This window comes from Taudactylus pleione, unplaced genomic scaffold (assembly GCF_031769625.1).
Source record: "Taudactylus pleione unplaced genomic scaffold, aTauple2 ptg000120l, whole genome shotgun sequence".
NCBI lineage: Eukaryota > Metazoa > Chordata > Amphibia > Anura > Myobatrachidae > Taudactylus > Taudactylus pleione.
The window spans coordinates 7,840,101-7,856,394 of record NW_028284522.1 but is presented as its reverse complement, the minus strand read 5'-3'; the positions used below and the strand labels follow the sequence as shown (position 1 = coordinate 7,856,394).

At 47.2% G+C, this 16,294-nt stretch overlaps 1 protein-coding gene across 3 annotated transcripts in view; it reads left to right on the top strand.

The window, feature by feature from the left end:
* The window catches only part of LOC148524217 (uncharacterized), a 158,965-nt gene that overhangs the window by 79,584 nt on the left and 63,087 nt on the right, over positions 1 to 16,294 (top strand). For all 3 annotated transcript variants that reach the window (XM_088472061.1, XM_088472062.1, XM_088472060.1), the window contains one exon: positions 10,506 to 10,668. In XM_088472061.1, coding sequence (XP_088328187.1) covers positions 10,506 to 10,668 — 163 coding nt within the window. The remainder of the gene's footprint in view (positions 1 to 10,505; positions 10,669 to 16,294) is intronic.

The following is a 16,294-nucleotide window of genomic DNA, read 5'->3' as shown; positions in this document are numbered from 1 at the left end:
CGGCATGACAGTCTGGCAGAGGAGCGGGAGCAATGAGGAGCTCCTGAAGAAAGAAGACTTCGGAAGTCCTAGTGGGCGGCAGCCATGCAAAAGAGCTTACACAGGCTGCCACCCACTAGGTGAAGAGGACAACAGAAGCCCTAGGGAGGTGGCAGCCATGGAAAAGAGCTAACTGGCTGCCACCCCCTAGGTAAAGACGATGAAGCCCTGGCAGGTTGGTGCTGGCCAGGCGAAGACTCCGAAGTCCTGGGGTGGTGGTGGCTGTGCAAAAGGGCTTAAAGGTCGCTGCTCCCCAGACGAAGAAGCTGGGGCCCTGGCAGGTTGGTGCCACAGGCGAAGATGCCGAAGCCCTGGCAGATTGCCGTTTGCCAGGCGAAGTCGCTGAAATCCTGGGGTGGCGATGGCTGTGCAAAAGATCTTAAAGGCTACCGCGCACCAGACAAAGACGCCGAAGCCCTGGCGGGTTGGCGCCTGCCAGGTGAAGACACCGAAGTCCTGGGGTGGTGGCGACTGCACAAAAAAGCTTAAAGGTTGCCGCCCCCCAGGTGAATGTGCTGACTACAGCAAATTTTTTTTAAATAATTTATTTAGTCTGTTTATTTTAATACTTCTTTTACAGGTGTACCAGTGGGCCCTAAATGACCTGCTTGCTAGCACTTGTGGTTCTTCAAGTACCAGCATTCGGGGAGGCTTGCTGGGACCTATAGTTTACCGCAAAAGACAATGGGCCTGATTCAGAGCCGCTCGTAAGCGGCCGCTCGTTCGTTCCAGGCAATGTTTGCCCAACTGCGCATGCGTACGAATCGTTATACGCATGCACGAACCAGTCAGTGTGGCCGAAAATAGTTTGTTCGCTAAATAGCGAATGCCTGCTAATATGAGTGACAGGAGGAGGCGTATGTGGGTGGTAACAGGGGAAGGTGCTTGAAAACGGGGAGTGGAAATCAGAACGCAGGCATGCTTAAAGGTCAAAACGGGCGTTTTAAGGGTGTGCATAATTACTACTGGAGTGTCATTGACCACGTCACTGAGTTATTTTATAGCCAGAACTGCTCACACATTTGTGGTAGCAAACACCAGCCCCAAGAATAGCGAGCAGTTCATATGCTGTTCGATGTACTTGATTAATCTAATAAATAGCGGACATGACGTATGGTTCGAGCGGCCAGGGGGCGTCTTTTTCAAAATTACAACCGCAAGTTTTGTTCGCTCATTCAGACATAGAGGCTTTAACAGACCGCAAAGAGCGAACGGTTCATTTGAATAGCCATTCCTTTTTGTTGAACGAATGACCGCAAATAGCGACCGGCTCTGAATCAGGCCCAATATTCTTACAAATGCACCACATTACACAATCAACCAGGCACCCACTGCCCAGGGGTGCCAGGGATAGCCCCGGGCTATCAGCCTAGGCCTGGAGTGCCCTGGAGAGTTGGACAACTTTTTTTGGTGGGTCCTCTGCTCCCCAGGCATCCCTGGCCTAGGCGGTCAAGGTTGATGCAAGGCTCCCATTGCTGTGGCATTAGCCCCCCACTAAAAAAAAGTCTGGTTCTGGACAATACAGGGGGGCCCTACTCTTTTTTCCCCCTGTATTTCCAGAAAAAGGACGGGCTCAGAGCCCAGTTCTGGTTGCGCTGAATACGGGGGACCCCTACATTGTTTGTCCCCTGTATTTTGGCAACCAGGACAGGTTCTGATTAGACCAGTGCTGGTTGTGTTAAATACAGGGGACCCCTATATCATTTGTCCCCTGTATTTTCACAACCAGGACCGGCAGTGAAGAGCCCGGGGCTGGTTGTGCTTTATGGGGAGGGGGCCACTTTACACAATCAACCTGGCACCCACTGCCCAGGGGTGTTGGGTATAGCCCTGGGCTATCAGCCTAGGCCTGGGGTGCCATGGAGAGGGGAACCCTTTTTTGGGCGGTCCTCTGCTCTACAGGGATCCCCGGCCTGGGCTGACTAGCTGTCAGGGTTGATGCTTCGGCTGAGGGACCCGGTGAAAGGGCTCCCCTGTCTTTAGCATTAGCCCCCACTAGAAATCTTGGTGCTGGTTATGGAAAATACAGGGGACCCCTATGCTTTTTATCTTCTGTATTTCCAAAACCAGGATCGGCTCAGCTGAGCCCAGTGCTGGTTGTGCTAAGTGCAGGACCCATATGTCTTTTGTCCCCTGCATTTTGACAACCAGGGCTGGCTCTAAAAAGCCCAGTGCTGGTTGTGCTAAATGCAGGGGTCCCCTATGCTTTTTGTCCCCTGTACTTTTACAACCATGACTGGCAGTGAAAAGCCTGGGGCTAGTTGTGCATTGGGACAGGGGCACATGTCCTTTTTTATGTTACATATATTCAATATTTAACATAGATAGATCTCACTGATACATCCATGCATCTGAATTTTATTGATTTTATTTTCTCAGATGCATCCCAGCACCAGTGAGCCCCTCTGTTGCCTGCTGATGCCCCTGTGCACTGCCCCACTCCTCTGCACCCCTGCTGTTACCGCTACCCCGCACACCTGCAGCCCGCCTCCGCAGCCATCTCTCCCTGTGCACCCCCAAAACAACTGTGTGACGGCCTTCCTCCACCTGCGTTACTGTATCATTTTGTTGCCCTTCTCCCCTGCAGGTGGCCCGGGATGCTACGCCAAACCCTGTTAGTTAATAAATTTTAAAAAAGCAATAAAATTCCATAGCCAAAGAACCTTACGGTTTCATATGTCCCATTAAGGTTTCTTAGCCACGATCTGAAATTTCACACAACCTAGTGTGTGTTCCCTCATCCACACCAATCTGTCTTTCCCCATCTGCACCACCCTGCATCTGTATCACTCTGTTTCCTTCTGCACCGCTTCCTTCCCCCCCCAGCCATGATTCTCTGTCTTCTCCCATCTGTGCCACTCTATCTTCCTTCATCTGCACCACTCTGTCCCTCCCAACCGTGCTTTTCTGTCTCCCCCCCATCTGCACCAATCTGTCTTCGCCAATCCCTACTGTTGTGTGTTCTCCCATTTGTGCTAATCTGTATTCCCTCCTCTGCACCAGTCTGTCTTTATCCATCTGCACTGCTCTGTATTCCCTTGTTCATGCCACTCTGTACCTCCCATCCAGGTCACTCTGTCCCCCCAAACTGTGCCACTCTGTTTCCCCCCATCTGCACCACTGTTTTCCACTCACCTGCATCACTTTGGCTCCCCCCCTCTGTACTGCATAATCTTTCCCCCTCTACATGCCTTTATGTCTCACCCATCCATGCCGCTCGTTCTCCTCCCCCCATCCACACCAGTCTTATCCCATCTGCGCAGCTCTTTATTCTGCTCAGACCTCAGTAGCATAGACTGCATGTGTGTATTCCAATGAGCACACAATTCTGGGATTTAGCAGCTCCACTATTTTGTGAGTAACGGCAATCTCACTCCGTTGGATTGCTGAATCTTCAGTTAACCACAGGGTGTGATGGCATACTATATCTGTATTGCGCAAGGAACATGTCTATTAAGCCGTCATCCTTTATGATCAGAATTTCATTGTTTTTTTAAGTCTGAGTGGCAGAAATTCAGTAGGTTTTGAGAAATTTTCAGATCATGTCTAAGAAGCCTTAATGCAGGGGTGAGGAACCTTTTTTTCTGTCGAGGGCCATTTTGATATATTTAACATTATTTGCAGGCCTGGTGCAGGCTACACCCCATTTGTGTGATGTCACATGGGGGCGGGGCCACAATCGCTGGTGATTACAGCAATGCCCGGCTCCGGGGAGCAGTAAGGGCAGCGTTGTGACCATCTGAAGTGTCCTAAGGACACTCCAGGTGGCACTGCTGCATAGATTCTGGCTGCAGGATGTCATTCTAGGCACCCTGCTAGCCAGATGAGGCTAGCAGAAAATAGCTCCAAGGGCCAGACCAAATGATTCCGCAGGCCTTATATGGTCCCCAGGCCTGAGGTTCCCCATCCCTGCCTTAATGGGACATTTGAAACCGTAAGTTTTTTTGTCTATGGAATATACAGTATATATCCTTTAAGAGCTCAACAAATATTGGGAAATTGCATCCCAACTTAGGACCAACCGCGGTGACCACCTCATAAGCGTACCCCTGTATGGTGAGGCTCACTCGCACTCTGTAATAGTTTTCTGTGGATCCATGAATACAGAGTACTTTAACTAACCCTGGCACCTTTCCACTGGCTTGGGCAGGACAGCCTCTGAGATCAGGGATAGCTCACTCCCTGAGTCATTCAGTACTACAGTTTCCCACATTAACGGGGTTCTGGAATCTAAGGGTACATTTATGCAAAAGCAGGAGTATGTAGCACTCATACTAGCAACCCCATACTCCATAGGCTCTGTTTTTCTGGGACAGCCCCACCTTATATGACCTGGCTCTCTTCACCCATAGGAAATTACTCTGGCATCTCCAGTGACGTTTCCTTGAGGAGGGATGACAGTCGGGGTCACAGGCCAATGGGGTGCCATCTTAACAGGTTGCTCAATCCCTGGTTTCTTTTCTGGAATCTTTCTTTTCTACAGTCTCATACCGCTCCAATACTGTAATTAATTCTGCTAAATTCTGGGAATCAGCGTGTATGACCCAGCGCTGCATATTCCGCCCTGGGATCTTATACACTGTTCAACAACCATCTTCTCTACAATCTGAATGTCAGTGCAGTCTTCTGGCTGAAGTCAACTCTGCCCCTCTCTGGCGAGTTCTGCAACCTGCTTCCGAATAGAGACCCCTTGTACTAGGGCCCATTCTTGGAAGAGCTGCGCTTTCCCAGAAGGAGTGAGACCTGACCGAGCTAGAATGGCACCTTTGACTAGGTCATATTTCTCTGCATCAGCAGAGGATAAGTCAGCATAGGCTTTCTGAGTAGAGATGACGGGTTCGGTTCCCAGAGAACCGAACCCACCCGAATTTACAATATACGAGTCGGAGGTTCCCGTCTTACTCGGTTCTCGAAACTGAGGCAAAACCATAGAGACAGATATCTCGCGGTTCACAAGCTTTCGTCTCTATGATCAATGTAGTATATAAGGGACCACGCGACGGACGCCATTTCCACTCCGGCTGTGGAAAGTGAACAGGGAAGATGGGTAGTGTAGGGCTGGGAGAGGTGCTGGTGCTATCTGCTGTGTCCTGGGCTGGTGACTGCTGATCCATTCTGGTCTCTGGTCACGGTGCTGTCACTGTCACTGTGCTGTCTGGTGATCCATCTGGGCTGTCTGCTGTGTCCTTGGCTTGTGCTGTTTCCATCTCTGGGCCCAAGTTCTGGACTCCAAAAAAAAAAAAAAGTAAAAAAAAAAAAATCTAAGTGTCTTTAAAGTTTTTATATTTTTCTGTGTGTGTATGCGCCGTTAACAGGCTTAACCACAGTAGCGCACAAGAGCCAGCCAGTAACGTAAGTTGCAACTTTGTGCTGCCTGACTCCAGTCGTTCTTAAAAAAAAAACAATAAAAATGTCATATTTTTTTCTTGGTTGTGTGGGTGGGTTTTCGCCATAACCGCAGTAGTGCACAAGATCCAGCCAGTAACGCAAGTTGGAACCTTGTGCTGCCTGACTCCAGTCGTTCTAAAAAAAAAATACAATAAAAAATGTCATTTTTTTCTTGTTTGTGAGGGTGGGTTTTCGCCATAACCGCAGTAGTGCTCAAGATCCAGCCAGTAACGCACGTTGCAAGCTTGTGCTGCCTGACTCCAGTCATTCTCAAAAAGAAACAATAATAAAAGTGTCATTTTTTTTATTGTTTGTGTGGGTGGGTTTTCGCATTAAACGCAATAGTGCACAAGAGTCAGCCAGCAACGCAAGTTGCAACCTTGTGCTGCCCGACTACAGTCGTGATCAATCGTTACTCTGGGGCCAAGTTCTTCTGGAGCTGACAAAAAATATAAATCATCATTTGTCATTTTTTCTAATATTTTTGTGTGTGCGCACGACTGCACGTGTGTGAATTTTGTAACCGCACCTTGGCTACACTATTGGTGATTGTGACACTGCTTGTAGACTGCAGAAAAAATATGGAGGGCTGTCACATGACAGGAGAGCAAGGCCAAGAACCAAATGTTTTAGCTGCCGCCAGCAGTGCATGGCCGTCAACTTCCTCGATCTCTAGGAAGGCCCATGCCTCAGGGCTTAAGTCACGCCATTGATATGGTAGTAATAGTAAAGCAGGTTTTAATGAAAATAAGAAAAAAAATTGAAAGGATATTTGACTTTAGATAAACAAAAAATTGGCAATATGCCATTCACTACACGAAGTGGCAAGGAAAGAATAAGGCTTTGGCCTTCTTACTTTATGAAGAAGACTGCTGATTCTGATCGCCCTTCTGCTTGTAGTAGTAGTGGTCCAATTAAAAATGTGAAAGTTGTTAAGACTGCTCCGGAAAAACCAACTGTGTGCCCTGAGAAATCTAAATCACAAATCCCTGAGGAGAGTAAAAGTGTGTCTGCAGTTGCCATGTGTGAGCCCAACCTAAATACTAGTGTACTGGAGGATCCTCCAAGTTCCAACATTTGTGTGCCCTCTGTAAATGTGAGGAAGGGCAGTCAACATCTTGCACACGTAGTCATTGAGGATGCTTCTGTGGAATTGCACATGGAGGGGGACCCTCTCAAATATCAGCAAACACTCTGGGTCAACTGAGGCAGACATTTTCTTCAGATGCCCAGCACCTATTGTGCCCATTGACTGGGTCACTAGCTGTAACATTTGTTACTCTGTCTTTTGGTGATAGGCCAACAAATTTACTATAGTGCAAAAAACTTTCTCCATTTTTATTGTGGGAGGGGTATGTACAAGTGTAGATGCTTTTAGATAACAAGCCAGTTGATACAAATAAATATATCTCTTTCTTTCTTCAAAGCAGTTGTAATTCATTAACACAGAAAAAGAAAACACTGATTTTTATTTCCAGCAATGCAGGAGTTAAACAGAACACAGGAAAAATATCCAGACCCCCATTAATATGGGAAACTGTGTTTCTGAATGGCCCAGTAGTCCCAGTGGACACAGGGTCTCATTCAGACCCGCTCGCAAGCGCTGAGCACTCGCAAGCAGGTCGATGTTGAGGCCCTGCGCACGCGCAGTGGCCACACTGCGCGTGCGCAAGCCACAGAGTGAGAGAAAAATTATCTCGCTCCGGGGCTCCCTACAAAAGGGACGGCTGTCGATGGTGATTGACAGCTCGCCCCGTTTTGTAGGCGGGGTGGGGGGGTGGCTGTCCAAACGGAGGCATTCCCGAAGGAATGCCTGTAATTTGGGGGCGGCCCCACTGACATCACTCGTGATGTCAGTGGTGAGCTTCCGGCTCTATTAGAGCTGAAAGCTCACTGGGGCTTGCGGCAGATGAGACCCTACCACAAGGGTCTAGTCGCAAGCCCCGATGGTCGCGATGGTCTTGACCATCACGACCATCAACCTGGCCTCACGCTAAAGCTGTGGGTGGTCACCCACATCTTAGCGAACGGCCAGGAGGCCGGCTCTTTACAGAGAAGCGGCCACCCTCATTCAGAGTGAGCGCTCGCATTTTGCGAGCGGCTCTGAATGAGGTTCACAGTGTTGTAGTGCCAGGGTCCAAGGGCTATGCTGGGAGGGCATGCCTAAATTGTAGGCTGCAAACCACTGCTGACTGATTAGCAAATGGAGTGCTGAGACTTTAATGTTTGATTGTTTGTTTGTGTATTTTATGTTATGTGCCTGTATGTGTGCAGGCCTATGCTCACGTATGCTAAAGTGCAGTGTCTGCTGCTATTAAAAAGACACTGCCTCACTAAGTACCTGCCTGTCTGGAGTCCTCATTTAAATACCCTGTGATATATATATATATATATATATATATATATATATAGTTGTCCAGTGCGTTTTAAAGACATCACTTTTTATAGTCATAAGTGGGAAAATTAAGATTGCTTGAAAAATTAATTCTAAAAATAAAAACGTCATGTTTGTGTTTGTCAAGACATATGAATTAATTGTAGAACCCTAATCCTGGACTTTCTCAATGAACAGATGTTTATAAACATTCAATAGAGATACTGTAGTTGCCATGTGCACCTGACTGTTTCACAATGGGACTTCTGCTGAGGCATCAGTTAGGGGCAACAAACTGTTTTACTGCCTGGGTAGCTGTTCATGACATCCAGCATTCATGTACTTCCACGTCCTGCAGGGGGAGCACTGTGACATCACATTGTATACACTTTGAGGTAGACCCAGGAATATGAGCCTGGTCTCCCTTATATAAGTATTATATTATTAATCTAGCGAAATATACTGTATCTATGAGAAATTGGCATAAGATGTTACAAGCTTGTTTCTTCTCAGTCACTAATAGTTGCAGTTAACAGTTATTATAATTAGTTCACCCTGAATTAACTAGAGCTGGAGATAGGAGAGACCGAATTGAGTCTCCCTTGGTTATAACTAAAAATGGTTTAAAAACATATAGTACTAAAAAAGTCTAAGGACTGGATGTATTATGTATCAAATGCAAATGCCTTGTAATACATCACGCCCCTATTCGCCGGGACAGCTCATCCAACAGAAAGCTGATGCAGCAAAGAATTGACTTCTGGTTCTATGACCCATGAGTCCTTATGTGCATGGGTGGCCATCGGCGCGGGGGACGGAGATGGATTCTTTTGAAAGGAAGCTCATAGGCTTCTACATTCAACGCCATCTATAAATTTAGTTGCCAACGGGCTAAAGATTTCCACATCTTGCTGCATATTGGTACATCGCAGTCCCATAAAATCCTATGGGTACTGCTGTGCCAGCAGATATCTTTTTAATACTGTAACTTTTTAATACATATGGGGATCCATATTTATTTTGCGGGAGTCCTCAGAAAATTTAAATTTTCTGAGGTTTTACCGCATTTTACACTTTGATGCCTCCCACCCTAAAACTGAAAAGTGATTTCCATAAACTTGGCTCTGGACTCCTAACTTTAGCATTGAGTATTGCAGTTATATAACAGCATCCACATGCCTTTTTTCCTCAACACTGGAACATGTTCAGCTGATAATATATAGCTGCAGAACTGTGGGAGAGATGTATTCTCTCCCCCTATCATAAGTGGCTTACCAGTCTTTGTGTCCGCCAGCAAGTAACAAGTTCTTCTTACCGGGAAAACTCTTCCGATATCCAGCTGTCCCGGTAATGGAATAACTTCAGGGTTTCTGAACGTGTAGTTGAAATGCACAAGTGCAGCACTCGGCATGCGCTAGCGGCAGGTTACAGTACATTTTGTGGAAAGTAGCCCATAGGTTACATTAGTTAATGCCATCTAAAGACAAAGCAATGCTTTTTTGAGCTTAAAATGTATGTTCAGATCATAGCCCCCTATGGGGATTGCTCCACAGCAGGACCACAGCGGACCTTAATAATACATATGGAGATCCATAAGTGATGCAGTAATCTTCTGAAGAGAAAACAAAAACCACTGTTAACCAAATAACAAGGAGCGCAGAGTACAGTTTTCTGTGAAAAAACCACAATCATGCATTTGAAACATATCGCCCTGTGTCTGGAAAGCCATTCAGCCAGTGGTCCATGCTTGCTGACATTCTGACGGTCCCCTCCGGGAGAGGGCAGCCTGGTCAGCATATTGGAGAGGTGTGGCGCATTATAGAGGGCATTGCCGGAGACATTACCCGGCATTAGGGGCAGAGAGGAGGGCATGACCAGGCAATTGTGTCATTATGGCTCCGCCCCCGCTACACAATGCCCAGATTACTGGCACTGTGAAGCAGGTGGTGGGGCCATGATAACGCGATTCAGTCCGAAACGTATCATGGCCCCCCGCTGCGAGGGTGTGTGCGGGGAGGTCGGGGGTGAAGGCGGCCGGCCAGGAAACTTGCCTGCTTTTCCGGGTGGCCGGGAGGGCGCCATGATTTTAGGGAGCCTCGTGGTTGTTCTGGGAGACTAGGTAAGTATATAATGGACCCAATACCCATTGTGGGCTCGTTAAGAAACCAGAATAGCTTCTGAGCAGTGGCGGCTCCAGAGGTGGGTCTGCAGCATAGTCCAAAATTCAAATAGGGGAGCCACACCAACTGCCTTTCCAACCGTTGCCAAACATCGCCAGCCAGGACTCACTGCTAGTTGTTGTGGCTCCCTTTTTTGAATTTTGCACTGTGCTGCAGCCCCACCTCTGGAACCACCATTGCTTCTGAGTACATTCCTCTAGGCTGTAAGCTCTCTCGCAGACTCTCTCCTATTGTCTCATCTACGTAATTATGGAACTTGAGGGTTGTAATTATGTTTACTTGTAAACTTGTCTGCAGTAGCCTTTTGTAATGTTATTGTGTTGTATATTCTGTCTGCTATGTACAACGCTATGGAAACCTGGTGTTGCATATAAGTAAAAGATAATAATTATTCCTGTAAATAAACTGGAATATTAGTAGGCTTTGACAATATTACCTTTAATATACAGTATTCATGATTATTAGAATAGTTAAATTTATGTATGTATGTAGTATGTTCACATTGTACTTATCTGTTTCATTAGAGCATCAGAAGGCAATGAACATGGAAACCCTTTTGAAACGGGGAGTGACACAGTTTACTTTTCTGTGGTGGATTCACATGGCAATGCCTGTTCATTTATCAATAGCAATTACATGGATTTTGGTACAGGACTTGTGCCACGAGGCTGTGGGTTTACTTTGCAGGCAAGTCACATAGTATATTAACAGTTTTGTCTAGGTAAATATGCATATCTGAAAGAGCACTGATATACTGATGTACATTTTTATGAAGTTGCCCTTAGAAAATAATTACTATGACCCTATATAATACTCCTTTGGGTCTGTTTATGGACCTACAGTGCCAGGACTGATTCTCTGTCACTGCTTGTTGTTGCTTTATCTCACATGTGCAATGTACTGGAAGCCCTGACGAGCTTTCAGCTGCAGGTTCATTACAAAATTAAAATTAGAAAAAGTTCAAATAATAATAGAAAAATATTTTTTTATATATTTTCAAAAGGAAATAATGCTTTATTTTAATAACTATGCATTTGTTATGGAACAGGGTTCTCTGCTAGCATCATTTCAGGATAGGAGCCTAGGAGGACAGCTGATGATATTTGTTCCCAAGGCTGCCATTAGATATGAAGAGGGAACATGGGCCCCTTTTCACAGATGCGGCACCGCCTGTGGTGCTGAAGGGGGCATGTCTACATAAACACAATTCCCAGTAAGCGCTTAGCCAGTGATTGAGAGAAGCACTATATCATTAGTGTCAATTCAGCAGCTGCTCTGAAATGGAACTCTGCAAGACCACAAAAAACAATCCTACAGTACAAACTAAATAAGAGCTGCGCTGATTTGACCATAAAATGAAGTGCACATAACATATAAAGAATATAACAATTTATTAAAATATACACTTGTTAAATGATATAAGATGCATGGGTCCAAGCATAAAAATAAAAATAATAAAGAAAAAACTTAGACAATATAAATGTATGCAGATAATGAGTGTGCAAATATCTTCACAGAGAGGACCCTTGCTCTATTCCAATCAGTAATACGGAGTACTGAGATATAAATGTCCTTTAGATGTCCAAAATGAGTAAGTAATCCTGCATTACCAGAGTTCCAAATGTTGGATACAATTAAACAGTTGTTTAGAGATCTTTATTTTACGTAGAAGAGAGACAATTCTCTAATGAATATCAGCTCCACTAAATTGCAACAAAGTTATAACATTGGCCCTCATTCAGAGCCGTATGCTCTGAGCAGAGCGCACGCTCTGAGCAGAGAGCACGCTCTGAGCAGAGCGCACGCTCTGAGCAGAGCGCACGCTCTGAATGAGGGCCGCCCCCCATAATTATGGAGCGTCCTCCTGGACGCTCGTATAGCTGTTGGTCACCACCCACAGCCTATACGAGCGTGCAGTTTGATGGCCACGATGGTCTTGACCATCGCGACCATCGCCACTGCGAGCCCGAGCCTGCGGTTGAGTTTTTCAACCGCAAGGCCCGGAGTGATTTTGGCTCTATCAGAGCCAAAATCACTCCCACTGACATCACTAGTGATGTCAGTGGGCCAGCTTCTGACGGTAGGCATTCCCTTGGGAACGCCCCCGTCAGGGAGGCACGCCCCCGGCACGCCCACCAAAGGGGGTGTGCTGTCAATCAACATCGACAGCACGCCCCCTTTGATCAGACACAACGAGCGAAGGAAAGTCCTTCGCTCGTCGCGTCTGGCGCATGCGCACGACGGAGCTCCCGCTGTTGTGCGCATGCACAGTGCACAACATCGACCCACTTGCGAGCGGACAGCCGCTTGCGAGTGGGTCTGAATCAGGCACATAGATTCCAACACGAATGTGTCACTATGAGTATGGGTAAATGTTCCAGGTTGCTTACCCAGAAGATGGATGTACTGTGTTCCCGTTTCTCTTCCGTCTCCTTTATATTGATTATATATGCTGCCTCCAGGGTCCGTGTACAGCGTTGGTGTCTCCGTATGCTCACTAGGATGAGACCGCCATCTCTATCCTGTGGGGGAAAGTGACAGCCAGATGATCACGTATTCCACCGGAGTTCCCGAGTTTCATGGGGAACTTGTATAGTTTGCAGCAGAATCAGTTTGATGGTGATGGTGAGGATTCCGAACAGCCACTTGTGCTTATCGCGGTGGGTGCAAGTACTGCAGATCAAATTTAGGGGCCTATTCATCATTGGAGGCCATAAGGCCCCTACTAATTAAGGAATGTTCTCACTGCAAGGGATACTTAAATATCCAACTCACAGCGGGGGAAACTTGACACCGGCGCAATTTATTATTGCTCCGATGCGGGGACACCTGGTACGAAAAGCAGCTGTCCCCTTTGTTAGTATCGCAGCTACAGAAGTCATGCTACAGAAGACCCGAGGTCACGCATGCACAAATCCGCCAGGGAGGTAGTGAGGAGGCAGCAGAAGGATCCTCTCTGATCCCTCTTCGCATCCCCAGAACTGTTTCCCATAGGAAGGAGCGGGGATCCAAGAACAAGCGCCGTCTGAAGATGGCGATTGTTCTCAGCAGTATACTCCGAAAACTTTCATTTGCGGAGTTTGCTGAATACCAAGGGGGTCCTACCGGACCCTGATGATGTATAGCCTGGTAACCTAAATTTGCGGAAACTAGCATTTATCGTTTGATGAAAAGGCCCCTTAGACTCTTGGTAGCACAAATAGGAGGGGCATTCCTGGACAGTGACTGGGAGGTAAAAGGGGGTGGCTTAAAAAAAAAATGTATGGAGAGGTTACGTCTTATAGGAGTGTTGCGGGTGTGTCACGGTCATGTCGATGAAAGTGGTTGCAATCAAAAAATCCAAGCTGCTCACATAGGAGGACATACTTAGATGTCCTCCTATGTCCATGGCTGTACTGCACCTGCCATGGACCTGGTGCAAGTTTCAATGATGTGACTGATGGTGGTGTCTAAAGGTGATGGTGGTGTCTAGCGGTATTTCAGATTCCATGGACGCTGACAATGGCCGGCTCAGTCCTTGCGCATTCGGATGCATGGATTTGTACTAGGAAAGGACACTGTAGCAGCAAAAGCAGAACTACTGTGGCAAAGACTCAGAATCAGGCCCTATATTGGTTGTGTAACTATACTTTAACAACCTCAAGTACTCATTCAAATCCATCTTGTAGTCTGTATTTAAACCTCACCTCCCTCCAGTCCTATCCCCCCGCATGTGCAGTCCTTTTGAAGTAGTCATTCACTGGGAATAATTGCTAGAGGTAGTCAGACATATCGGTTTAATAAATATACCCTTTATGTCTTGAACATTCATGTACCTCCAGTTTTGAAAGGGAAGTGTTTTATATGCAGATATTAACAATGGTCTCTATAGGAGCTAAGTAGAAGACCTTTGTCTCCCACTATATCACTCTACACAGAACAAAGTAAAGACAAAATGGCCCCTGCACATGCTCTAGTGATCTCGGCAGCCATCTTGGAACAGGGCATGAAGCCTCCCTGGAGGGACAGGAAGACTGGAGTCTGTGCAGTAGTACACTTTTAAAGCTGTACATTTGCACAAAAACACACTAACCTCAAGATAGTTGGCTGCACAGGTTCCAGTGCTGTCAGCTGGTCCATGTCCTACTTCTTCTGCTGAATTTGGTCTAGAGGTTCTCTCCCGCCTGCACACCTGATTGCCAGTGGCTGCTCCTTTCTCCATCCAGGACTCTGAGTCTACCTCTCTCATTCAAACAACAATATACTTACCAGCTCTCCTTTGTCCCATGTGCTCTCTCCTCCATCCTTTAGCTTTATCTCCTGCTCTTTCCCTTCTTTATCTTTCTGTTCTCCCCAGCTCTCAATGTCCCCCCCCCCTTATTGTTCTCTTTATCCTCTCCCCCCTCCCCTCTAGCTAAACCTCTCAGTTCTGGTTGTAACCCGCCTGCTGCCTCTCCCGCACCTGCTAACCCTCTCTCTTCTCCTGTCACAAACCCCCAACCAGGGCAGGATTAAGGGGGGGGGGGCGACAGGGGCGGTCGTCCCTGGGCCCCCACACACGGAAGGGCCCCCACTAGCAGCGGTGCGCTGTCTGCGCCCACCGCTAGTGTCCCCTCCGCTAGTGTAGTGTAGACCGCGCAGTGAGCGCGGCCACACTACACAGTGACATACACACAGCCACCAACGGCAGCTGTGTGTATGTTACAGCAGCCGATGAGAGTCACACAGATTGGCTGCTGCACAACAGGCAGGAGCCGGCTCCCCCCCGCAACTGGTGATGATGGGAGAGATGTCATGACGCTGACGTCTCTCCCAACTGTGCAACAGAACAGCCGGGACTCGCGTCAGGAGCGGGGATTCAGGTAAGCTTTTTAAAAAAAAATTATTTTGTGTGTGTGTGGGGGGGGGGGGGCACTGTCACTGCATATTGGGAGCATTACAGGCGTCCCTGTATAGGGGGGCCACCTCATGGGGGCACTGTATAGAGGGGGTGTTTGCTACTGGGGGCAATGCATAGGGGGGGCTACTACTGGGGCACTGTATAGGGTGGGGGCTACTACTGTGGGCAGAGCATGGGGGACTACAACTGGGACACTGTATGGGGGGACTACTACTGGGGGCACTGTAAAGGGGAGGACTACTACTGGGGGCAGAGAATGGGGGGGACTACTACTGGGGGCAATGCTTTTGGGGGAATTCTACTGGGGGCACTATATAAAGGACACTGCATAGGGGTGGATTATTACTGGGGGCATTATATAGAGGTGGACTACTACTGCGGGTGATGCATAGGGGGGAACTACTACTGAGGGCATTGCATAGGGGGGAACTACTACTGAGGGGACTGTATAGGGGGGACCACTACTGTGGGCATTATATAAGAGGCACTGCATAGGGAAGACCAATACTGGGGGCACTGCATAAGGGGCACTACTACAGGGGGCACTGCATAGGGGGAACCACTACAGGGGGCACTGCATAAGGAGCACTGTATAGGGGGGACCATTACTGGGGACATTACAAGAGGGGCATTAAGGTGAATAGAAAGAAAAAAAATCCTAGGGTGACGAGAAACGGTGGTATATAGGGGCCCCCACAAGTTTGTTGCCCAGGGGCCCCCACAGACCTTAATCCGGCCCTGCCCCCAACCCCCTCCATGCTGCTCTCCCTCTCTCCCCTCAGCCTAATTTCTCCAATTACAGAAGCCTCAGCTTTATAACAGCGAGTCACTCTGCAGGGGAGGGCTGTCTGTCTGTCTGAATATGTATAAATGTGTGACTATGTATGTGTGTGACCTATGTAGGTTTATGATCATCTGTGTTATAGTATGTATGTATAGATGTGTGACTGTACTGTATGTGTGTGTGTGAATGTATGTGTACATGTGTTTGACTATATATGTATGTGTGTGTATATGTGTATGTATGTGTATATATATATAGATATATATATATATATATATATACACATAACCCCCAACCTGTTGACATGTAATTAAATGGTTAAACTCTACAAGCTGTCTCTTAGCTGAGTGTTATTGTGCATGACTCATCAGTCGCAATAACATAACATGTCTGAGTTACCAGACTTAAAGGTCAGGCTAATTTAAACCTACACCCACACCTCCTCCTCATTCCTTCCGTCCAGGAGCAGCTCCGCCTCATCTGCCTCCTTTCTGCCCTATCACTGCTGGTCACAGTGATTGGGCAGTAAAGAAACAGTATATATATATATTATACATATATATATGCAGTGTGTGTATGTGTGTGTATATATATATATATATATTGTGATAGGATCACTGGTAAAGTAGTCTGTGGCAGGTACATTTGTC